A 25,440-nucleotide genomic window follows, 5' to 3' on the forward strand; every position below is an offset into this window, starting at 1 on the left:
GCGTTATCGGATTTGGTCTGACAAATATGTTATCCAAGAATTGAGGACGCTAAAATTGGGCTTTACCGTCATGGTTGTAATTTGTATGTAGCACAGACTTCACCACGCTTAATTTCTCTTGCTGAGAAGTTATTCTGATTCGAATCCCGACATTGGACCGCTGATCTCAGATAAGATTCGTTCGGGTAGGGGAAGCCACTTCCAAACATTTTTTCCCCCTGTTTTACGACAGGGCGTCGTCTGCTGTGGCGTTTGTTCTCAATAGAAACAACAATCAAAAGCAAAGCGGTTGTATAAAATCTTGAAAAGACAGTGGCGGCAGCTGCAATAACAAATCAAGTGATCGGACACACAGGTCTGAGAGCTCATCAAGTGCCCCATGCTTGCGGGACATACCGACACTGCTGAAGACCTTTGCCCTGCAGCCGTTGAGAAATTGTGAAAGTGCAGGTACGTGTTGGAAAGTGTCAGGTGCTGTATTTACAGTTCCCTTTAGGAGGTGTCCGTGAAAAGAAGTGACGGAAAAGCATTCACTAGCCGTTTAGTCGATAACAGAAATCGATGATGATAGTTGATTTATTACGTGTTTGCAGTCCTCAGGATGAGTATTTTTGTGCACTGTTTTGTTTGCTCGGTTCGTAAAATGTTTTGTGCACAGTGTCTTTATATGTTTTAACAAGGTATGTATTAAGGAACCAGTATCAACCATAGTATTGTATGTTAGTAATGTTTATCAATTTTCTGTCAAACAACATGCGTGTCTCTTTCTCAGAGTGTGTCTCTCTCTATACAGTTGTGTCAACCCCCCTGTTTCTCAGCCTCTGTGGTGATATGAAGTCAAATTCGGACTCCAAGTCCCAACAGCTCCTTAAGCAATCCCGCCTAACCTCTGAAAGTACTGGATGCAGCAAACATGCATAATGTAGTATATACATACAGTGAATTAATGGTACTGGGAAGACGAAAATCAGGTATGTAGCTGAAGGATGGCCACTAAAAGATTAAACAGTGGAGAGAGACCTCAGATATGTGAACATATGATAGGGTTCATACATGACACCAGCAAACTGGCAGAGGACTTCGGAGTTTTGATTGCATTGACTGCCTAATGCGTCCAACAATGAGCCTCTACCTCGAAATAACTATTTCTCTTCATTTCAAGATCAACTTGAAAAAAAAAAAAGAATTGCAACAATTCTAACATAAACAGCTATAACACTTGTAAATAAACTGATACTGCAGCGCAGATGCACACACACACACACACACACACACACACACACACAATGGCACTGTTTATTTGTATATTCTGTTTACAGACAGTCCACCTTGAGGTGTGTTTGAAGTGTCACAGCATTCCCAGAGCAGCAGAAATGGCAACGTCACCTGTAACAGAAGGAACTTCTGACACTGGAGGGAAGAAGCTGGCTGGAAAAGTGGCCATTGTGACTGCTTCCACTGAAGGGTGCATATGAATTAATTTAAATTTGTTTGTAACTATGCATGCATGTGCACCTATCAACATGCATTATATTCAGTCTGACATAGAGAATCTCTCTCTCTCTCTCTCCACATCACACACACACACACACACACACACACACACACACACACACACACGTACACAGATGGATGTGTGTACGTACATACAATGGTACACACATATGTGCCTCCCACATGCTTAAACATATTCACACAATTAAAGACAACACACTCAAATACACATGTATGGTAGTCAGTCAGTTGTGTCTTACAAAGACCATCAGGACAGCAGAGGAGGCAACTACTGTCCTGACTATCTGGGCTAGAATATGTTTATAGTGGAGAGTGTCTTGCCCAAGTTCTATCCCCTCACTCTCAGTCAAAAGGGTTTTAGGACAGTTGGCATTGGGGTGGTTCCCAAAGGCCAACTAGTCCCCAAGTCTGCAGCACTATAAAGAGCCAGTGCAATCTTGCCTTCTAGTCTGAGAGCCAAAGTCCCTCACAAAAGACTAAACTATTAATGAATTCCCATTGCAGTGAAGAAAACATTAATCATATAGCTCTTACACACACAAACACACACTGATGCACCCCTCCCCCGCCCTCCATTATACACAACGATTCTTGTAACCTTTCCAAGAAATATGCTCAAATAACCCCTTCTACCCCATTTTACTGCCACCTTTGTCTATTTATTTATTTATTTATCTTATTATTTCACAGAATTGGTTTAGCCATTGCCAGACGACTTTGTCAAGATGGAGCCAAAGTCATGATCAGCAGTCGGAAACAGAAGAATGTGGATGGAGCTGTAACACAGCTGCGTAACGAAAGTCTGGATGTTGCTGGTGTTGTGTGCCATGTGGCCAACAAAGAGCACAGAGCCAGACTCATTGAGGAGGTATGAATGTTGACACAGCAACAGCATTCAGAGAATGTTAGTTGTGTTTAAAACTTGCTGTCCCTGTGAAGACTAAAATTCACATGACACATTCTCTAAAAACAATACCAAAGAAATCTTTCAGTTCACAATAATATCTGTAAAATTTCAGTGGACAGTTTCCTTCTTCTTTCTGAAATATTGTTAAATTATTTTGCCTCTTTTTTTTCCCTTGATGTTGTTCTTTTGAGATTAGAGCATTATCTAATAATCATTTGTCATTATCACTGTTATGATCAGTATAGAGGCTGGAATGGGGAAATGCTGCTACATTCTAGTCACTTTTTCTTACTTTTCAGACTGTGAGCAAATTTGGCGGCATTGATATTCTGGTATCAAATGCTGCGGCCAATCCATATTTCGGAACCCTTCTGGATGTAAGTTCAGTTGCTTTTTTTAAATTTCATTTTGGCATGGACATTTGGTATTGCTGCTGCACATATGTATAACTCTGTTTCGCTCTGACACACACGCACACACACACAGGCACACACACATGCACACACACACATGCACGCGCGCGCGCACACACACACACACACACAGACGGCATTTAAGTGATGTGACAGTCCCCATCATAAGCTTATCATCCTGTGAAATTAAATCAACTTTTGTAATTTTTTTGCTTGAAACACAAAATATTAAAAAATGTAACCTGCAATTGCTGCTGTGCTATTCCAATATATTGTTTATCACTTGGATTGTTTTATCCTCAAAATTCAATGAAACAACAGGGGCATTATAGTTTTGAGCACAAGATAAGTGATATTCAGTGTTTTATACAGTTCCTAGCAATCTGCAACAGGAGGTGCTGAAGTCAGGCACCATTGCACAATGAAGGAGGGTGGTAGAATGGTTAAGATGCTCATCTGCCAATACAGAGAGTCTAGGTTCAAATCCCGCTCTTGCCCTTTCTCCCAAGTTTGACTGGAGAATCAAACTGAGCATCTAGTCATTTGGATGAGATGATAAGCCGAGGTCCCATGTGCAGCACACACTTAGTGCACTGAAAAAGAACCCATGGCAAGTAGAGTGTTGTCCTATGGCAAAATTCTGTAGCAGAAATCCACTCTGACAGGCAAAACAAAAAAAAACAAACAAACAAACAAAACAAACAAACAAAAAAACAAAATATATATATATATATATGCATGCACTCAAGGCCTGACTAAGCACATTGGGTTATACTGCTATTCAGGTATCTGGTGTAGGTGTCTGCCTAGCCGATGTGGTGTAGCGTATATGGATTTGTCCAAACACAGTGACACCCTTGAGAAATTGAAACTGAAACTACAGAATTAGAAAACTGTTATAACATGGTTTATTGGTAATATGACCAATGACTCTTCCAACCTTACACCTGACCAGCTTTTTTTTTTTTTTTTAATCCCCCCCCCTTCCCCCCCACTGTCCCCCATTTCCACTGTGTGTTGGGTGGGGGGGGGGGGAGAGGTGGGGGGGGAGTAAAAAAAAGTAGCTGCTACAGCAGGCGCCAGAAATGCAGTCCACACATGATTATATATGCATGTATATACACCCAGTCATGTTGGCGTACAGAGACTTGTGTGCTTCCCTGTGTCATCATTGATACAGCCACGCACATCTCCCACTTGCCATTGCATAGTTCCTTAGGCACCTTGATCTTTGACTCCCCCCCCCCCCCCCCCCCCACTTTCCATCCCCCCACCCACCCCCACCCCAAACCCCCAGCCCGGAACAATGAAATAGCTGGTTCCCTTCACTTTGGGCTTGAGGCTCTGTCGTTGGGTGGCTGGGGCCAGTTTGCGAATAACACTATGAGAGCTTGGGGAGGATGGAGGCGTGGTAGGTTTTGCAGAGGATTTTAGTCTCCTTTTCTGTTTCAGACTCCAGAAGCAGCCTGGGATAAGGTAAGTTGCATGTTAAATGGTTTTGTCGGATTCGGGTTGGATTGCTTGTATTGTATTTTATAATTTTTTTTTTTTTTTTTTTTTTTTTTTTTTTAAAGTTAATGATCAGTTGACACAAGAACATGGTAAATTTGTTAAATCTGCTTCTAACATGCAGTGTAGTAACACTTTCTGTGAGGTGTGTTGAGAAGGAAAGAGCAACAAGGTGTAGTGTATTTCATTGGCATTAAAGCTACGTTCAGAATTTCAGCTGGAATGGAAGCTGTGTGCATGCTGAAGAGAGAGAGAGAAATGACATTCTATTGAATAAACATGCATGTTCATTTCAAGCTCCACTAACCACAAATAAGTTGGATCAGAGAATACACAATTGGACTCTAGATGCATTCAGGTGTATCTGTGAACATACAATACGCACCTACATGCCAGCCCGCATGCATGCACAAACATACTGTTACACATATTCCAACACGCCTGCATCCACATGTGTGCACATGCATGAACACACACACACACACACACACACACTTGCATACATGCATAAAAGAGAGAGAGAGATCCAAATCCACAACTGTTATGTTATAATGTACATGTATGTATGTATTATATTGTACATTTCCTCTTTGCATCACTTGTGAGTGAAAGTGTGTGTATAGGTGAACTTGTGTGCGTGCACACACATGGGTGTTTGTGTGTGTGTGTGTGTGTGTGTGCGCACGTGTGTGCATGTGTGTGTGTGCGCGCATGCACATACACACAGGCATGCACGCTTACTTACACTGAATGTCAGTGGATCTTTCATGTCTGTATGCATGTGTGTCTTTGTGAGTTTAATGCCAGAATTGTTTCTTCTTTCTTCAGATTTTTGATACAAATGTGAAAGCTACATTCTTCCTGTGCAAAGACGTTGTACCATATTTGGAAAAGAGAGGGTATGTTCAGACACCACATATATCATCAGTTCAGCCTGAGTTCATCAAACATTCCATTAGTTTAGGTTGAGTTCATCATGCATATCATTAGTTCATTGTGACTGGTGATTCAGTTGACTTGCATGACATGATGGAGTACTTGCAATTAATCCTTGAATGTAATTTTTTTCAAATACTAAAATGCAGAGAACAGGACCATAAACATATCAGTTGTACTTAATAGTACCTCTCCCAGATGAAGTACCTCTCCCAGATGAAGGAGCCATTTAACTGTTTACTAAATTTATGTGCAAACTGTACACTTTTTGATTTTGCACTACATGCAGCAGTTGAACCTCTGAATCGACTTACTATTTTTACTTACTATGACTTACTTTGCTTCCTATTTTTGCAAATTAAATCAGCTTATTGTATTGGCTATAGGGGAGAGATGAATGAAAATGTAAGTTTTTAGGTTTTGTGAGTTTTCACAATGAAAAAAAAAATAATAAAGGATGTAAAGTCAGTTTTGAAATACAGTGTGCAAAACCTATTTTCAATTACATACACTTTACCGTGACCCACTGGTGCAGACTCCGGCAGGGGTCTGATTCCCTGTCGTGTGCAAACTACTACCCTTGAGAAGGGGTGAAAACAAAAGTGGGTCATGATAAGGATGTTAGAATAAACGTAATTTTAGGAAGAAAATTTCCTTTTAGGCATAACTGACAGCTTCCTGGCTTTTTCAGCCTTGATCTGTGATCAAGGGTGTTTTCCTATGATGGAATGAATATTCTTCTAAATCAGCTGTGTTCTCAGATAGGCGCAATAGCCGAGTGGTTAAAGCGTTGGACTGTCAAGCTGAGGGTCCCGGGTTCGAATCATGGTGACGGCACCTGGTGGGTAAAGGGTGGAGATTTTTACGATCTCCCAGGTCAACATATGTGCAGACCTGCTAGTGCCTGAACCCCCTTCGTGTGTATATGCAAGCAGAAGATCAAATACGCACGTTAAAGATCCTGTAATCCATGTCAGCGTTCGGTGGGTTATGGAAACAAGAACATACCCAACCATGCACACCCCCGAAAACGGAGTATGGCTGCCTACATGGCGGGGTAAAAACGGTCATACACGTAAAAGCCCACTCATGTACATACTCAGAAAGAGTATTGTTAACTCAGTTGTTCTTAAGGTGCAGTGCCTAATGGATCATAAACCGACAAACAAATGACAAGTCTCTTTTTTTTTTTCAAACATTTTCATTCAGATTTTATGACAGATGCACAGACATTTATGATGAATAATAGTAAATGAAATAAACTTGATAAAAAGAAACAAAACAAAAAGAAACCAGTAGCTAGGTTCACAAATTGAGAGGGGAAAAATGCTGGCAAGAGTTGGAGAGAGAGAGATGGTCTGTTTTCAGAGCAGCAAGAGGATGTGTTTTTATCAGTCAGAGAGGCTGAGAGACACAGACAGAGAGTGCATGGATGCAAATTCAGAAAATATAATGGATGGTGGCTTGCTATTCACACAATAGTAAAATATATATGGCCTTAGATTAAGTTGCAAAATATAGATAAATCAATATCATAATTGTATAATCAACAATTGAAATACCTTCCTATACTTTGTATCCATAAACTGGGTTTATATGTAACTTATCTTGGAATGGATTCATACTCCACACACACAAAAAGAAAGAAGTCATTGTTTAATGTAACTGAGGCAGTAGTTATTGATTTTGACACAAATCTTGCAGATAGTCAAATCTTTGATGTCAGTTTCAGGATGAAATGAGAAATCCCTCTGACGTATTTTTTCAGGGGTGGCAGTATTGTACTTGTCAGTTCTCGAGCAGGATTTGTCCCTGAAACGGTATGTGTTCGGGTATCTTTTTCTGTCATGCACATGATCATGTTTGCATACACATTTTGCATACACATTCAGGTGCATACATCCTCAGCCTTGCAACAACATTTATGCCTTATATGTCTATCCCAACACTTAACATAATTGTTGAATGTCCAGTTTACATTTAAGGTATTTTTCAGTGGTATGGTTCTGAATGTGTATCTTTCAAAAAATGTTAAATGTACCTATTACTGTAAATTGAAAGCCTTCCGGTTTAGAAGATGGTGATATCGAGGCCTGTGAAGAAGTTCAGAAGAGGAGTGAAACTTGAGAGGAAGAAGCCACTTCATATACCTTGATAACCCCACCCCTTCCTCCCCCTTTACTCCCACCACCCCGGTACTTGACCATTCTACGTGTTTGCACTTTGTGAGAATGGATAATTAAAAGCATATCCCATTTTAAAGTTCCAGAGAATGGTAAAGGGGGTACAGGAGAGAAAGAAGCAAGGTGAGGAAGAGAGAGAGAGAAATTATGCAGTTGAATTCTCAAGTTAAAGCGTGCATTAGTATATGTGGGAAGAAAAAGTTTTGTGAAACAGGAGAGAGTTGGAAAAGAGGATCAGAGGAACGAAAACTGGAAGAGAGAAAGGGGGAGAGAGTGAGAGAAAGATAGGGTGAGCCAGTGAATTCCCAACTTAAAAGCTAAACTGAGCTGCAAATGATGATCTGTACATGGTTACATGGTTTGGAGAATTTTACACCAGTGAACACTGACTGACAGGAAGTGAATGTTTACTTCCCTTGCCCAGACAATCGGTGCCTACTCCATCAGCAAAACGGCTCTGTTGGGTCTCACTAAGGCTCTGGCTCCGGAGCTGGCTTCCAGCAACATCCGTGTCAACTGTCTGGCTCCAGGGCTCATCAAAACCAAATTTAGCAAGGCTGTGAGTAGTCTGTGCTCCGCGTGTTTGTGCAGTGTGTAAGTATGTGCTTTGGTGTATGTATTCCTGTATGAATAATTTGGACAGCAGTTACCTTCTCTGCTGTTCTGATGGTCATAGTCAAACATGATGATGATGGAGTCTCCCCTCGGACCGACGGATGAGTAGGCAGGCAGGCTTATCTGTTGGTGTGTATCCTTATATGGGAAAAGAGGCCGATTCTGGATGCATAGCACTTCCCACAGGTGTTGCAAGGGAAAACATCTCCACAAGTTGAGTCCTGCTTCCCTCACTCACACTTCTCCTTAATGGCCAGTGTTCTCTTGTATTTAAACGTCTTTATGCCACTAGAGCACAGCATCCTCCAGTGAGAGAGGTCAAGGGCATCAGTTTCCCAGGAAGAGATGTCTATGTCACAGGCTTTGAGGTTTGTCTTCAAGGTGTCCTTGAAGCACTTGCAGGATCTTCCAAGTTCGTGGTGGCCTTCCTTCAGCTGGCCATACAATAGCATCTTCAGGATCCTGCTGTCTGTCATGCGGACAACGTGTCCTGTCCAGCGTAGCTGGCACTAGATCAGCAGGCTTTTGATGCTGGGCAGGCCGCTCCTGTCTAGGACCTGGAGGTTGGAGACCCTGTCTTGCCACTTTATGCCAAGGACCTTTTGTAGGCATCTCTGGTGAAACTGTTCAAGTTGTCAAACATGAGAATTAATTATACAAGAATCCACACACACACACACACACAAAAAAAAAAAGAAATCTGGCCTCAGCTCTTCCTTTGAGCTCCCAGTTTGTCCAGTGAAATTCTTTTATGCTTTGTATGGAAAAAAAAAAAAACATGATGTTGTCTTCGAATGGTTCAGACAATGCAAAATGAATAAAGGTCTATTTAAGATCATCAAGTGGTGGTTTAGAGACCAGAAATATTGAAATGCTGTAATAAGAAAGCAGAATAGTTGTGAAGGTTCTGCATGAGGTTTCTTGTGTGTCATATAATATGTAACAGGGAAAACAGTATTGTCAGGGTTCTGCATGTTATGAGCCATTGTGATGCATTATGATGTGGTTTCTCAAGTGTGACATATGTATATATATATATATATATATATAGAGAGAGAGAGAGAGACAGAGAGAGAGAGAGAGATATACAGATATAGATAGATATAGATAAAACAGGGAAAACAGTATCTGCTTCATGAGAGAGAGAGAGAAAGAAGAAAAAAAGAATATACCATTATTCAGCTGATAAGAGTGCCAGTGATAATGTTCTTGCTTGGTCCTGACCTTCATTGCATTTTCACTCAATACAAAAATGCGAGTGGTTTATAGGGACTTGGATATCATTCCTTCATCAAGGCAACTGAGTAAGGGTTAGAAGCAAATGACATTATTTCACACTTTTTAAAAAATTCCTTCATTTCATTATCAAAAAAAAAAAAAAAAAAAAGGACTATAGAAAAACTCTGTTTTTCTCCAGTCACCTGCTTTTTAGTATCGCTGCATTTTGAGTCAGTCTTGCCTGCTTCAAGGTCAGTTCCCAAAGACTCAACAGCACAGGAATCACATGGACATATTTTTCTTGAGTATTGTTTTTTTGCTGTGGAGGAAAGCCAACAAATCGTATCTAACAGCCTTCTGTCATCATAAAATAACTCTAGCTGTGTGTGTCTGTGTGTGTATGTGTGCATGCATGCTTGTGTGTGTGTGTGTGAGACAATATGGATCTGTGTGCCTTTACCCCCACCCCCACCCCCCATACCCTTCCTCTCACAATTGGTGTATGATTATGCATATTAAGAAAAAAAAAAGTGTTTGTGCCATTATGTCCTGTTGTTGTTCTCATTTCATCATCTTCTTTGTTTTGTTTTTTTCATCTGTGGCCCTGTTTTGTTCTGGGTTGTTTTTTTTCAACATATATATGTATTTGTATTTCTTTTTATCACAACAGATTTCTGTGTGTGAAATTCAGGCTGCTCTCCCCAAGGAGAGCACGTCGCTACACTACACCCATTGTTTTTGTTGTTTTTTTCTGCATGCTGTTTTATTTGTTTTTCCTATTGAAGTGGATTTTTCTACAGAATATTGCCAGGAACAACCCTCTGGTTGCCTTGGGTTCTTTTATGTGCACTAAGTGCATGCTGCACACAGGACCTCAGTTTATCTTCTCATCCGAATGACTTATATATTCATAATCAATCTGTCAACATTGTTTGCAGCTGTGGGAAAGTGACTCCACTCTGGAAGAAATACATCGGGGAATACCAATGCACAGGTAAGTTATGCCTCCCACAAGTTCAGGTTGCTACCTGCCAGTTTGGTGGACGTACCAGAGGCTTCCTGCCTCTCATCTGCAGGTTGCATGGTTGTACTGGTATCTTGGAGTTTCTTAGACATCTAGTCCTGGGGTGACTGGATGTAACATGTCAGGAATGTTGCTGTTTGTGTTTCATGTCATATTTTGTAAAATGGTAATTATGACATTGATGCTCGCGTATCACGTGTCTTTAGTGTTACAACTGTAAAAGAAGACACAATCAGCTATCATTGCTATTATTATTATTATCATTAGTAGTAGTAGTAGTATATTATTTTTATTTGTTATTCAAAGCATCCATGGCCTAAGATTTGGGACAGCAAAAAATCCACCCAGCATTACAATGCAGAGGGCAAGGGATGCCTAAACATGTTTACACTGCTATCAGTGAGAAGGTCAACAGTTTAACCAGTTGCGTGCCTATAAGACATCAGCTGGCGTCCCGCAAAAAGTGTTGCTTTAGTGCCTATAAAACATCCACTGCGTGATGCCCTGAATATGTTCTGATTTTTCCTTCATTGGAGTTTGGTTCAGTGCACATAAATAGACTGTGAACGGTTAGTTTGATGTGTCAGGATTATAAAAATAGTATTTAAATTAGCATATCTCAGGTAGAAGACCCCTTTCTTCTCGATAATGATCTGCTAACTGGACCACATAGAATACGCATGGAAATGGGTTTGCAAATGTTCTTAACTGTCAAAAAGCTTGCCTGCTCAGTTTATGAGAACATGATTGACTTTCTGTGTTGACTGTATCTATGTTTGTCATTGGTGGGACAGACATTAATTTACATGTGTACACAAGTCGATTAGTTTTCACAAACGTATAGCCTATTTTAATTTTTTTCTACAGGAATATGACAGTAGGCAAGCTGTTTCCAGCTGTATTTTGTTTGTATTCTTTATGGAGGCCATTCTGTGGAGATGGAAACAGACTTCTTGGTTGCACTAAAATTATTATCTTCAATTTAAAGTGCTGAACAGTTATCTACAATCATACGAATTTGGGGGGGAAAGCCCAGATGCATAATCTACATTCATTTTCCTTCACAAAAACGTTCACTTTATTTCTATATCTCCCATTATTTTTGTACTGGAATTCTTTCTTTCTTTTTTTTTCTTTTTTTTTAATTTATTACCCCTGAATCCTCCAATTTCCCCAGCAAGAGAAAAGCACTTTTTTTTCTTCTTTTTTATACAAAATTCTTTGGCACCGAACTGGTTAATGTGGGAGTCCTGGGCAGGTTTGAACATCTGGTCATGAGCATCATCAGGTCACAGGTAAAAGAATGCAGACATTATATCTATATATTTTTTGGTGACAGTGACTGCTTGGCATTTTCCACTTTCTTCATTCAGTCAATAGTATTTAGGTCAGGTTTCTGTGGGGTTTTTTTAATTTTTTTGTATAAACATTTATTGATGAAAATCACACATACATTGATCAGATTTAATTGGACTGAATAAACTAACCAGCCAATCAATAAATAGATTATGAAACATTCACAAATTTCAAGATATTCAAACATTACATATGCAAATATTTGCAAAAGTGATAATAGATAAAGACAACATAATATACACAGAATATGCTGTGTGAGAATACTCACAAGTACATATTTTCAATAACATAGATTTTGCTTTGGGGGGATAATGCCAAGTACGTTTTTGCAGAAGATCAAATATGCACGTTAAAGATCCTGTAATCCTTGTCAGCATTCGGTGGGTTATGGAAACAACAACATACCCAGCATGCACGCCCCTGAAAATGGAGTATGGCTGCCTACATGGTGGGGGGGGAAAAAACGGTCATACACGTAAAAGCCCACTCATGTACATAGGAGTGAACGTGGGAGTTGCAGCCCACGAATGAAGAAGAAGAAGAAGGAGAATATCATTGCTTTTACTCTTTCATAATCATGCCTGGTGGTTTGCAGGGCCGGGGTACCAGAAGAATGTGCAGGGGTGGTGTCCTTCATGGTGTCAGAGGATTCGTCCTACATGACAGGGGAGACGATTGTGGTGTCGGGAGGTCTCTCGTCCAGACTGTGATAATATGACAGGAGCCCATGCAGAAAGAACACTAAAGATTATCTATCCTTCATCCGTGGTACGGCTTGTCCAGGAATTGCAGCAGCACCACCTCAGGAAAGTTGATTATGCAAACCACGTAATTTGTGTGCCAAACAAGACCAGTTCAAAAACAAACAGCACTGGTATATCTTTTCATAATGAAGTTAAATAAGAAGTGAAAAGCTGTTTGATGCTGTTTATGACCGACATGTTTCATGGTGCTGCCGCTACGTCGCTATGTATCCAATGTGTGCGTCTGTTCAGTCTCTGAGCACAACCATAACTTTCAGCTTGCTGGTGCTCTGTGTGTTGGCAAACTCTGCACTTGCCCCAGAGAATCATGTTTACACTGAAAGTGAATACCTGTTTTATTCATGTCAAGTATATTTAAAAAGACTGGATGACCACACAACCTAAGCCTCACAAACTAGGATTCAGTGTCTCTTTCCCCATTCCCCCTTGTTATTTCTATTTATTTATCTCATTGCTTTCTTGTTAATTAATCAGAAATTACAGATTTTTGTATAAAAGATGTGGTAAAACTGACAGAGTAACAAGTCTGGGTTTCCAGAGAGACTGACAGGGAAAGTACAAGTCCCCCCCCATACCCCCACCCCCCCCTCCCACCCCATCCTCATACATCAGAATGTAATTTGAACAATTTTTGACTCACTTGCGTAAACAGAGTGAGTCTATGTTATAACCCAGTGATCAGTTGTGTGTGTGTGTGTGTGTGTGTGTGCCCATGGTAAATTTTAACAAATTCATTTTCTCTGAAAATAATTTGTCTGCCAATAACCAAATTTGGACTAAACATAGTGGGGAAAACATCTTCACAGTCATACCGATAATAGGTTGTAAATCTTCTGGATTAAGCTGTATTTCCAGATCACAAACGGTTTATTTCGTCGCGGCTCCAGATCCAGAAAACCACAACTGATGTTTGGGTTTGAAGACAGCATGACCTCGCTATTCTTGTTTGCAATTAAGGCCAGACACGGTTGTGAAATTTTGACCAAGATCATGATTTTTTGTGATTTTGGTTTTTTCGCATAATTTGCTTCTTCAACATCTAATCTTTATAGTCTGTTTCACCTGGGTACTATATTCACTTAAATAAAGCTTCAAACAGCATCAACATGTGTGATTTCTTGTGAGTACAAGCACATCTCTTCCTTTTCCTGTTTTCTCAGTTTTGTGTTTTGTCCTCGAAATACCATTTTTCAAAATGCTAATGCTCAAAAACTTCAAAAGATAGCTGGTTCTAACTTGTTACTTTCTTTCTTTGTGTATTCATCTTTATTATAGTGTGGTGGTTTGTATAGTACTAGTAAAAGAATGAATAAACACTCATTTGAAAAAAATTATGTCAAGGAATTTATACACATTTCAACAAAAAATAATAATAAATGTATTTATTCAAATTCCAAAATATCACTGCACTATAATAAAGAACAAATACAAATAAATCAAATAAAACAAACAGAAATAACATATCTATAAAGGTACCGAAGTTCTAAGCTTTTAATTTTTTTGTTTGTCGGCCATATTGGATTCATTTCCATGGAAACCGTCATGACAAATTGCACAAAATGACCTTTTTAGACATGTTTAGTCCAATATCTTTGCATACCATGTCACAGAAAGCCATAAACTTCAAGTTTATTTCATACGTTTTTGTACTACCGTGTCTGGCCTTAAAAGGAAAGAAATACAAATTCTGGACAGAACACATACAATGACACTAAGTAAACCACTGATGTGTTTACTGCATATGGGTATTGTAACTAGAATGAACATAAAAGAAAAATCAAACTGACGGTTACAGTTTCTGCAAGCCTGGGTCTCTGCAGATCTGGAGAAAACAGCTACATGTTGCAGTGTGACAGAGGTGATAGCAATGTTTCCTTTACCGCAAACTTTAATCAATTTCTTAAACAATCAAGATATTCACAAAAATAACATTATTTAAATAATGTTATCACCTCAAATGACGTAATCATTTTATCACACTAAAAAAAATAACAAAAAACCCCATAAATTTAGATATTAAATTGATTAATCTACTTACTTTAGACCCGAATATGCTTGGTTCAAACCTGCTCAGACACCCCTCCCGCCCGCTTTTTTTTTTTTTCCTCGTCTTCCCCAAGCTTTATAACTTTTACACACATAACACATTTTTAATGATTTTTTTAAAACGTTCCTTTTTCTTCTCATGATTTCTTTACTGGATCAAGTGCGTATCACAAGTGAGTCTTGAAGGTGTTGATGTGTTGTGTAATCAGTCAAAATTTCTTTCATGTTCGTGGATATGAACTGTTCATTTCAGAACACAGCATCACTCCATGTGTTTGTCTAGCAATTTTGCTGCCTGTTTGGAAAAGAACAATGTGACAAAAAACAACAACATGGTTTTCTCTAACACTCTATTTCAAAAGGCACTAGCTCACCATGTACGGTGTTTTTTTGTTCTGTATTCATTATTATTACTTTAAGTAAACAGAGGATGTTGGTGTCCGGACGCGTCTTGGTACGCCTGAAACAGAGAAAGTCACACTGCTGTGTCTTCAATTAATAATTATTCTGTCAGAAGTGCATCTTCTGTGTTGTGAAGAAAATGTGAAGAGGGATCCAAACTGATAATGATGATGATGATTCTGTAGAGAGATGTAAATAAGTACAGTACCCACCTTCCGATAAAATAACTTCACATGGCAAGCTGGGGACACGTACGTTCCACGCTGTCCATAGTAGTTCTGGGGACGGACTGCTGATAGCTTGATTCGTCTGGACTGTTCACAGCCCTGCAGACCATGCAGCAATACCCTCAGTGAACTCTTGTTATAACGTTGTACTTAACGGATGCCGATTGTGCTGTTTAACCAATCTGCTCTTTGTACATTCCCCTTGTTCAGTCTTTAAAATTATACACATGCATACACACACACGAACAACACACATGCATACACACACATGAACAACACACATGCATACACACACACACACACACACAGACAACACACACACATGCACACACATTCACACTCACTCACTCACAAGAATGCACACACACACACACACGCACACACACACACTACATGTCTAATATCGCTTTAATGTAAAAAGATGTTAAAGAAGAGAGAGAAAAAAACTTGGCGGACGCATTACAACTAAGCCATCACTCCACATCTTAATCAAGCCTGAAATCGTTTGCTTTCAGATGGTGTGAATCAAGGTGGCAAGTCAAATGACCTTGTTCATGGTGAGTCCTATACTCACATCCCACAATGCCAAACTGAAGGCAATAAACATAAGTAGTCTGGTCCAGCAGATCCATTTTTCTTCTCTTTACCCCTTTCATCATCATTTACTTTCCAGAAAATGTACACCAGAAAAATAAAGGATCCAGCACTTTCTTACTCTGTATTGAGCCTCTCTCAAATTTTTATGACAATTCCTCTTGGACCAGTATTCACCCTTGGTACCATATGAGAGTGAATACAGATTTACAGTAAACTCACTTGGGAAGCCAAGTTTTTTTCCCCTTCCTATCCAGCCACATGACAAATTTTCAAACAGCCAACAACAAAAACTGTAGCGTTCCTTCATCCGAAACTGTTCCTTTGTCCTGGGATGCTATAGCATTCATTTATCCACAGAGAGTTAAGCGCTAGCACAACCCTTGGTTACTTAGGTTTCATGGTTTTAGAGCTGTTCCATAGCATGTCTCCCTGGTCAGTCACTTTGTCAGTACAGCAAGCACAGTTCCATTGGATGAGCTTTTTTCTTTTCTTTTCTTTTTGTGTGTGTGCTTTTTTTGCTGATTTTATTCGTTTTTATTTTTAGCTATTTTTCATGTTGCTCACCAGACATGTTCTGGATCCTCTCTGATTGTTTCTGGTTGCTGTTGAAGCCGATGTCATGTCACAGAGTTGCACGCTATGAACGTCATTTCTGGCCCCTTCAGAGACTGCAAGCATTCTTTGTTCACCTGTACACAATTGAAAAAAAAACATGTATAGTCCTTACAGTTACAACAGTCATGTGACTGGGTTGCTTTCTGATGCCTGTAAACTGACATCTACTGCAGCCTTACATGTGGAAAAAACTTTTGTCACCTGTGAGCTAGTGTGGTCCATGGCATGGCAAGACAAAAGTTTCTTTTAAAGCTTGTGTACACTTGATAATAATGTTTCAATTTATGAACCATGATAAGAATTTTTTTTTAAAAGGTGGCAGGTCTTTCAAAGAAATGGTTGCCGTACTTGACAGATATACAGCAATTAGAAAAGTAGTCAGGCATACTCAGGGCTTGAAATAGCTGTCCAGCTATCCAAGACAACTAAACCTGACTGTGAATGAAAGGTCAACTAAGCAATCAGCCTCTGAGCAGACAAAACCAATCTTTCCTCCCCACCTTTTTCACTTTAACACCGCCACCCCCATCCCAGCTTTTCTTTTCCTGTAGTACATATCACTTATTTCACCGAACTGTCTGCCGAGTTGTCCTTGCACTCCCGGTACTTACTTTACGCAACTGTAAACTTGATCTTTACTTAGGGAGGTCAACTGGAAATCTGTGTTCCCAGGACAACTAAAAATGATCTGGGAATTTCTAGCCTTGCATACTGCATGTTGTTGGTGAGCTTGATTGGTCAGGCAATAGTGTGGGGTGGATGATGGCTAGACAATACACACAGATGGCAGACACTCCCCAGGTCTGAAATGCATACAAGAAATAAACAAATGAAGTTGGGGCAGCTCTTGAGAGAGATAACAATGGTTGATGTTTTTGGTTTTTTTGGTTTTTTCCTGTTGTTGTTGTTGTTGTTTGTTTTTTGTTTTGTTTTTTATAAGGTCTGTTTTCCAAAGAAAAGCAGGTAGCATAAACACAACATGTCGTGACAAATACTGTCACAACAAATAGCACGTCACAACAGATAACAAGTCATAACAAATAGCATGTTACAATGCAATGTCACAACAAATACTATGTCACAACGCAGTGTTACAACAAATACTATGTCACAACAAATACCATGTCACAACATGTCACAACAAATACTATGTCACAACACAATGTCACAACAAATACCATGTCACAACACAATGTCTCAACAAATACTATGACAAAACACAATGTCACAACAAATACCATGGCACAACACAATGTCACAACAAATACTATGTCATAACACAATGTTACAAAAAATACCATGTCACAATACAATGTCACAACAAATACCATGTCACAACAAATACTATGTCACAACCCAATGTCATGACAATTTACCATGTCACAACGCAATGTCACAACAAATACTATGTCACAACAATGTCACGACAAATACCATGTCACAACACAATGTCACAACAAATACCATGTCACAACAAATACTATGTCACAACAAATACTATGTCACAACAATGTCACAAAAAATACGATGTCTCAACACAATGTCACAACAAATACTATATATGTCACAACACAATGTCACAACAAATACTATGTTTCTCACACCAAATACTATGTCAACCAAAAAAACAACAAAAAAGAAAACAAAGAAACACAGTGAATGTTAACATTAGTGCACAGCACAACAGGACAGGCAAAAAAAAAATTTTTTTAATAAAAAAAAAACTTTAGAAAACCAAGTCACCAGAATTTTTAGCCAGTCACACATTTCACCTTTGTCCCGTCCGCTCCCTGTCATTCCTGGAATGGTGGACTCTGAATCGGCCTCAGCCCCACAAGACTGCTGACTGCCCAGAGACCCACTGCTTACGGACAGACCGTCTGAACTGGACATCAGTCTGCAGAGGGTATATGTGCAGTCTATATATACACAGATTTTGCGATCTATATATACACAGATTTTGCCACAGCGCCCCCTAACACAGTGTGTGTGTGTATATCTATATCTCTCTCTCTCTATATATATATGCACACACAAACACAGATTCTGCAACAGCACCCCCTAATACAGTTTATGTGATCTATATACACATATATATAGATCCTACAAAGCACCCCCTGGTACAGTATATGCAATCATTTAGATACGTGGAATCTGCACCCTCCCCCCACCCCCACCCTCCTCTGCACCCCCAACCCCTAGTACTCTACATACAATCTTTATACCCCGGTTTACATAGATAATGCAACAGCACCCCCTAATACAGTATACATATATATACAATCTATGTATCCATAGATTTTGCCACAGTGCAACCCAAATACAGCATACACAATCTATAGATTCTTCCACAGTGTCCCCTAATACAGTATATACAGTCTCTCTCTCTCTCGATTATATATATATATATATATGCATACATAGATTCTGCTGCAGCACCACCTTTTACTGTAATATAAGCAAACTTAAGACTGCTCACACAGATATCAATTACCTTATGCGCCGCATGCTCTTTCGAATGTCAAGCTGGCCGGGCTCAGTGCAGGGACGGAGGTCTTTCAGCAGGTCCAGGAGGTCTGAGGACTGCAGAGTTGTCTTTCCCTCCACGCAGTCAAGGAGCAGCTCCATCAGTACGTCCCACAGCGTCGGCGTGCTGACAGGTGTGTCGGCTTTCACCTGTCCTTTCAGCAACTGAAACAAAGGGGCATGCCGTCACCTGTCCTTTCAGCAACTGAACCAAAGGGGCATGCCGTCACCTGTCCTTTCAGCAACTGAAACAAAGAGGCATACTGACAAGTGGGTCGGCTTTCAGCAACTGAAGCAAGATGCCACTGCCAGCTTTTTTTTTTTTCTTTTTTTTTTCAGACACTTGACTCCTCAACAGAGCTTCAGTCTTTGACTGGAAACTATAGACAAACACACACACACACACACACACACACACACACACATATATATATATGTTTGTATGTATGTATGTTTATGTATAGGGTGTCAACATACATTTTCAGACACTCAATTTAAAATCACGATGCCAAAAACAGTTTCACCAGTAGGTCCCTGAAAGTATGTTAGATCAGACCTGATCTAAGACAATTGTTAAAATCCCTTTTGTGAGTACAAGCATGCGTAAGATCAAATGTACACGTTAAAGACCCCATAATCAATACCAGCGTTTGCTGGGTTATGTGAAAAAAAAAAAGAACACACCCAACATGCACATCCCCAACAATGGAATATGGCTGTCTAAAACGGAACCCTGAATGTACTCATGCATGTAAAAAACCCACTCCTAGATATGTACGAGTGAATGTGGGAGTTGCAACCCACCAGCAGAAGAACAGAAGAAGAGCTAAACAATTCAAAAGAAGATAATACACAGTCTTCACCTCATCAAGGAAGGTATCAGGTAACCCCTTCTCAAGCTCTGTCACAAAGGTAGCTGTTCTTCGAGCTAGCCGCTGTGAAAAACGCTGGTTGTACAAGCGGTCATACCCGTGGCTCAAGAACGTCTCCCGTCTGTGTTTGTTGCCGATCAGATACAAGAAGCATTTTCGGAAATCCTGACTGACTTGCCTGATTTCTTTTGCCAATGCTGCATTCTGGAGAGAGAAATAAAAAACAAGAAGAAAAGATACATTCCTGACATAAAGATAATTTCGAACGTACAACAAGTAACTTTTTCAACCCTGCACCCCAGCATTACTCTGGCTTTGAAATTTGTTTCATTTGTGTGTGTATACGCATGCAGAAGATCAAATACGCACGTTAAAGATCCTGTAATTCATGTCAACGTTCGGTGGGTTGTGGAAACAAGAACATACCCAGCATGCACACCCCTGAAAATGGAGTATGGCTGCCTACAAGGCAGGATAATTTTTTTTTTTTTAAAGTCATACACGTAAAATGTTAAATGTCGGTCTGAGTGTGTATGTGTGCATGCCTGAAATCTGATTGAATGACACAGGAAACAAACGAATGATGAGCGCCCAATGGCAACTGTCAGTGGGTTCTACCCAGGTAGGCAGCCTGTTGTGCAAATGACTCCCCGTGTTTGTAAAGCGCTATATAATTATCCATATTAATCAATCAATTAAAACGGTTTCCACATTCCTCCACTAACCTCTAGAGTATTTCTGGCTGTATCCCAAGGAGTGAATGGGTTAAAGTATAATAAGAATGGGAGCAAAAACAACCACTGTAATTATGCAATGGACATTCACTTGACATTTCTTGTTTCGATCGACACGATAAAATTAACGAACCAAAAACGTTTGCAGTCGGAATCTCAAAAGAACTTTCAAGCAGAAGAACTTGACAGGGGGATCTTACATGCATGGAGAGCTGCTTGTCCAAGCTGTTTTCCCCTCGGGGAAAATACTTCCTGAGGAGCGCAAACGCTGCTTTCGGCGATGACTGAAGGCAGTGGAAAAGAGCCTGACCAAGCACAACATATCACAAAGATGCAAAAAAATTCACACCAGTGGACAGTCTGTTGTGTTGACATGAACTATTCAAATCAGTTCATAGTATGTTGAGTCACATAACCAATGCAGAGTATCTAAACCAAACTACAGTCTGTTGTGTTGGGTCAACTAATATGTATGCACAAAGTATTTAAATTGAGATTTTCCTTATTACCAAAACGAAAACAAAGAAAAAGAAAGCCTTATCCACTACAAGCACATCTATCAAATCTCTGCTTTTTCTATTGGTCTATTTAACTGCTTGTTTCTTGGTAAATATATCTGTGTAATGGACACATGCCGGTATACATATGCATGCATACTATGTGTGTGTATGTGAGCGAGTGTGTGCAGATGTGCATATGTGTGTGTGTATAATCTGTCTGTATGTGTGTACTAATGCATATGCTTGCATGCATGCAAGCATGTTTGTGTGTATGTGTGTGTGTGTGTGTGCATGTGTGCTTGTATGCAAGCAATGATGCATGTGCATGTGTTTGTGAATGTGTGTGTGAGAGAGATCTTCAGTTTAACATCTATTCACTAGAAGTGTGTGTGTGTGTTTGTGTGTGTGTGTGAGTCTGTTCTGTCTGACGATGCATATATATATATATACATGCACACACTTTTATCTTATTCTTACTTTCATTGTATTCAAATACATTGTGTGTCAGACTACACACATGTCAGTGTTTTCGCTCACCCTGCATGCTTGCACATGACTGCAACAGTTCCAGAACCAACCTTTGCTTTCAGCCCGCACAACAGCTTTGCATAGCAGCACACAAGCGCATGGTTGCTGGGCGTGCCCACTGCCTCAAACAGGTGCTCAGCCAGCTCAACAGCCGTGCAGAACTGCGACACGTCATCCCGGATCACCATCTTGTACAGGCTGGCACCAGCCAGGCGCACATGTGGCACCATCAAGGTGGAGAGACTTTTGTTGAAATGTTGAGACACTTCTGTTGAAATAGAAGATCGCAATATATACATACATACATACACACATATATATACATAAATATACACATACACACACACACCCCCACACACACACATACATATATATATATATATATATATATATTCAATAATATTGTGTGTGTGTGTGTATGTGAGTGCGTACACATGCGTGTGCATGGGTGGATGTTTTGAGTGAGAGAGAGTGAGGAAGGGGGAGAGAGAGGGGGGGAGGGAGAGAGAGAGAGAGAGAAAGAGTAACAGAAAAACTGCACACATGCAAACACACACAGATCTGGAGCTAAACATGTACTTGGGTGAGCATGCATGCTCAACTGACACCTGAGCAATACATGCCCAGTCTGTGTATCAGTGTGATTTTATATATATATATATATATATATATATATATATATATATATATATATATATATATATGAATTTGAGTGAGGCACATTAGGTCTTTTTCTTTCTAGACAACACAGTGTTCAGTATATTCATCTCATTCCAGAACAGTTGTACAGTTGCTGTTTCCTCCGCTATCATATCATTCTGTGTTTAAGGTAAAGCGATTTAGTGCACTGAATAATAACCATTCTGTGTTTAAGGTAAAGCGATTTAGTGCACTGAATAATAACCATTCTGTGTTTAAGGTAAAGTGATTTAGTGCACTGAATAATAACCATTCTGTGTTTAAGGTAAAGTGATTTAGTGCACTGAATAATAACCATTCTGTGTTTAAGGTAAAGTGATTTAGTGCACTGAATAATAACCATAAATACAATTATGAAAATAATAAATATTAATTATCATTAGTTATTGCTATTAATAGTTGTTAAATTAACTTTTCATAGCACTTTCAAACAACTAAAATACCTTGTAATAACGCTTCAGTCAGACACAAACCACATATGAACACACACACACACACACACACACACACACATACACACACACTCACAAACACTCGTATCTAGGAGAAAATTATGGATGTGGATTCATAGAATACGGAGTGTGTGCAACAATCTATTTCATGTGTGTGTATGTGTGTGTGTGTGTGTGTGTGTGTGTGATGTTTCAATGTTAATTTTAAACTGACAACTCTCTTTTTTTTTTCCTTTGTAATGTGCCTGATCAGATTTTGTTTGCATTTATAATCATAACAAGCCTGTGACAGGACAAATTAATTTCCTATGTGGATTGATACAATGTTTTTGATTCGATTTGATTTGATTCGGAATGGAGTGCCTTTATTAGTCATGTATGCATACAAGACAACTCACCATAGATGACATCCAGATATCTGTGTCGACACGCATAGTCCACAATACAGCTGTACATCTTCAGTACAGCTGTGTCGTGAGCATCGGAACACGACTGCTCACCCATCCCTGTATCATGTACACAGTCACATTCATTGCTTGGTCCCGGCCTCTTACAGCATGTTTAGCACAGATGTATTACCCAGACGTACCTACCATGTTTTGCACTGACACCCACATGGAGAGAATATTCCGGCATCAAAACAGACCTTTTACCTTTACACACACACACACACACACACACACACATGCGTGCATACACACACACACACACACACTGTATAAAGGTTTTTGCTTTCTTAGAAAAATGCTATGATAATGTGTGACAAAATGTGTTTAAAGCATCTGTGTGTGTGTATACACATGTGTGTGTATACACACACATATATATATATGTGTGTGTGTTTGTGTGTATGCATGTGTGAGTGTGTGTGCTGAGGGGGTGGGAGGGGTGTTTTTGCTGTGTGTAAGCAAAAGAAGGGGGAAGGGGCTGGGTAAACTGAAATGGTTTTATCGATTAGGCATTTTCTGTTTTAACTATGACTTTCTGTCCGTGTTACAATAGGGGTGGGTAGGATGGAAGCTCGAATGTAAATTCAACATTCCTTGAGAACAAAATCAACAAAAAACAATTTTTTCCCCTAGTAATAGACGCATGAACATCTGTTCAAAATAACCTGTTTGACGGGAGGAATGGTGATCAAGAGAGCGAGAGAGAGAGAGAGAGAGAGAGATGAGACTTTTGAAGGAAAAACCAGAGCATGTTTACCAAAAGTGATAATACATAGCAAATTGCTGATCAGCAACACCGCATTATAAAGTTCTTCTTCATTGCTGAGGGCCCACAATCATATGAGGTGATTATTCTGGCACCTAAATCTACGGGGGGTGGGGGGTCGCTACTACAATTTTGTAGTTGGTGTTCCTTGATGTGAAGAAGAGATAGAGGTGAAGGTGGCATCATTCCACTGCTGTTCAGAGGAATTGTGGGGGGGGGGGGGGGGGAATAATTATGTAATATGTGTCTTTTCCTCTCGCTCCCTCCCCTCCTCCACCGCCCCCCTGACTTGTACATGAATTTAAACACAGAAATGCGATGCCAATCTTGTGATTGCCACGCATGCTACTATTTCAGTAATAGTTCTTTAGGAACACGAACAGGCCTCGGGAGAGGCCTAAACCGTCGTCTAGTCAAGTCAAGTCAAGATAAAAATGAACCGAAAGTTCTACATTCAAACCGGAACAGGTTTATCGATTTTCATTTCATTTCATTTTTTCACATACCTTCACATCCTTATTTAAAGGCTGAAACTCGAAGTACAATATCAATTTTCCCAGTGAGCTAAAGCACATAATTATTAGTCCGTTATAAAAGAGTTCAGGTGATTAAAATCGACCACTAGCACGAAAGCAGCACATTGAAACATCACCTCGGCGAACTCCGTCAACTCCACAAACGGAGACCTCGTCGCATTCGGGAAAGACTCGCTGCTAAAAATAACTTTGATGCAATGTATCTCCGCATGGCTTCGGATGTTCAGTGTGAAATGTGGAATCAAGTGAAAGCAAACAACGTCACAATTACTGCAAATTAGACCCTTGTGTATATTCATATATTACTGACATAATAACATATCATGCATGTGAAGCAGTAACAATAATCGATGGAACAAATTAACATGTTCCACAAGTTCCTACATGATCTTAATTCGTAGACTTACCGCTTTGCAAAAAGCCCACGCAGAGAGAGTACACACACACACACACACACACACACACATATATATATATATATATATATAGAGAGAGAGAGAGAGAGAGAGAGAGAGAGAGAGACTTATTGTTTGCACTGACAAGCCCTCCGACACCCCCACTCAGTACACACCCACACATACACACACACACACATTATAGTGCATACATACATATATTGCTTTCCCACACGTGTACATACATTTCACACACACACACACACACAAACACACATTTCTATATTCCACAACTCACACACACACACACACATCCTCTCCCCTAGTACACATACACACTCACAACACACACATTCCTACATATCACAGCTCCCACAATACACACACACACACACACACACAGGCTGACCCCCAGGGGCCTACTACCACCAATTTGCTGCACGAAGGGCGGGAAGAGATCTCTGATGCAATGTTGCTCAGTCCACTGTATTTGAGAAAGCCGCAATCTGTTCCATTCTGAAGAAATCTGTGCAATATCAGTTTGGAAATGATGTCAATATTCAGTCATTTGATTTGCAAAGGGTCATGCTCTACTTTTCATGCTAGAATGCTACAGCCAGATGCTCCCTTTCTATACAGCTTTCTTTCTGTGAGGC

At 39.9% G+C, this 25,440-nt stretch overlaps 2 protein-coding genes across 3 annotated transcripts; one reads left to right on the forward strand and one right to left on the reverse strand.

The window, feature by feature from the left end:
- LOC143286156 (dehydrogenase/reductase SDR family member 4-like) lies at positions 1–15,094 on the forward strand. Of its 2 annotated transcripts, none has more exons than XM_076593761.1 (10): positions 1–450; positions 1,347–1,465; positions 2,206–2,383; positions 2,722–2,799; positions 4,288–4,311; positions 5,173–5,243; positions 7,049–7,100; positions 7,888–8,022; positions 10,235–10,290; positions 12,272–15,094. In XM_076593761.1, exons 2-10 carry the CDS (start codon positions 1,374–1,376, stop codon positions 12,384–12,386), a joined length of 801 nt encoding a protein of 266 aa, XP_076449876.1. In that variant the 5' UTR covers positions 1–450; positions 1,347–1,373; the 3' UTR covers positions 12,387–15,094. The 2 variants fall into 2 exon arrangements, with proteins under 2 accessions (XP_076449876.1, XP_076449875.1); XM_076593760.1 differs by having other exon boundaries at positions 3–450; positions 1,320–1,465.
- LOC143286155 (uncharacterized) lies at positions 14,810–24,499 on the reverse strand. The gene is made up of 10 exons (XM_076593759.1): positions 24,360–24,499; positions 23,037–23,144; positions 21,538–21,755; positions 20,660–20,764; positions 19,717–19,929; positions 18,822–19,018; positions 18,100–18,224; positions 16,277–16,401; positions 15,101–15,214; positions 14,810–14,946 (listed from the first exon to the last, which is right to left on the reverse strand). The coding sequence occupies exons 2-10, from the start codon at positions 23,140–23,142 to the stop codon at positions 14,902–14,904; spliced, it is 1,248 nt and encodes a 415-aa protein (XP_076449874.1). The 5' UTR covers positions 23,143–23,144; positions 24,360–24,499; the 3' UTR covers positions 14,810–14,901.
- Between the last annotated feature and the right edge of the window lie 941 nt (positions 24,500–25,440).

This window comes from Babylonia areolata, chromosome 9, assembly GCF_041734735.1.
Source record: "Babylonia areolata isolate BAREFJ2019XMU chromosome 9, ASM4173473v1, whole genome shotgun sequence".
NCBI classification, from domain to species: Eukaryota; Metazoa; Mollusca; class Gastropoda; order Neogastropoda; family Buccinidae; genus Babylonia; species Babylonia areolata.

What these genes read in the sequence shown, in the direction of transcription:
- LOC143286156 (XM_076593761.1), top strand. Translation starts at nt 1,374, where the DNA reads ATGGCAACGTCACCTGTAACAGAAGGAACTTCTGACACTGGAGGGAAG. An exon ending in GTGACTGCTTCCACTGAAGG is followed by an intron (nt 1,466 to 2,205) that starts GTGCATATGAAT and finishes ATTATTTCACAG; the next exon opens with AATTGGTTTAGCCATTGCCA. An exon ending in AAACCAAATTTAGCAAGGCT is followed by an intron (nt 8,023 to 10,234) that starts GTGAGTAGTCTG and finishes CATTGTTTGCAG; the next exon opens with CTGTGGGAAAGTGACTCCAC.
- LOC143286155 (XM_076593759.1), bottom strand. Translation starts at nt 23,142, where the DNA reads ATGGGTGAGCAGTCGTGTTCCGATGCTCACGACACAGCTGTACTGAAG. An exon ending in AAGAGCATGCGGCGCATAAG is followed by an intron (nt 18,225 to 18,821) that starts GTAATTGATATC and finishes TACCCTCTGCAG; the next exon opens with ACTGATGTCCAGTTCAGACG. An exon ending in GAGGATCCAGAACATGTCTG is followed by an intron (nt 15,215 to 16,276) that starts GTGAGCAACATG and finishes CATGGTCTGCAG; the next exon opens with GGCTGTGAACAGTCCAGACG.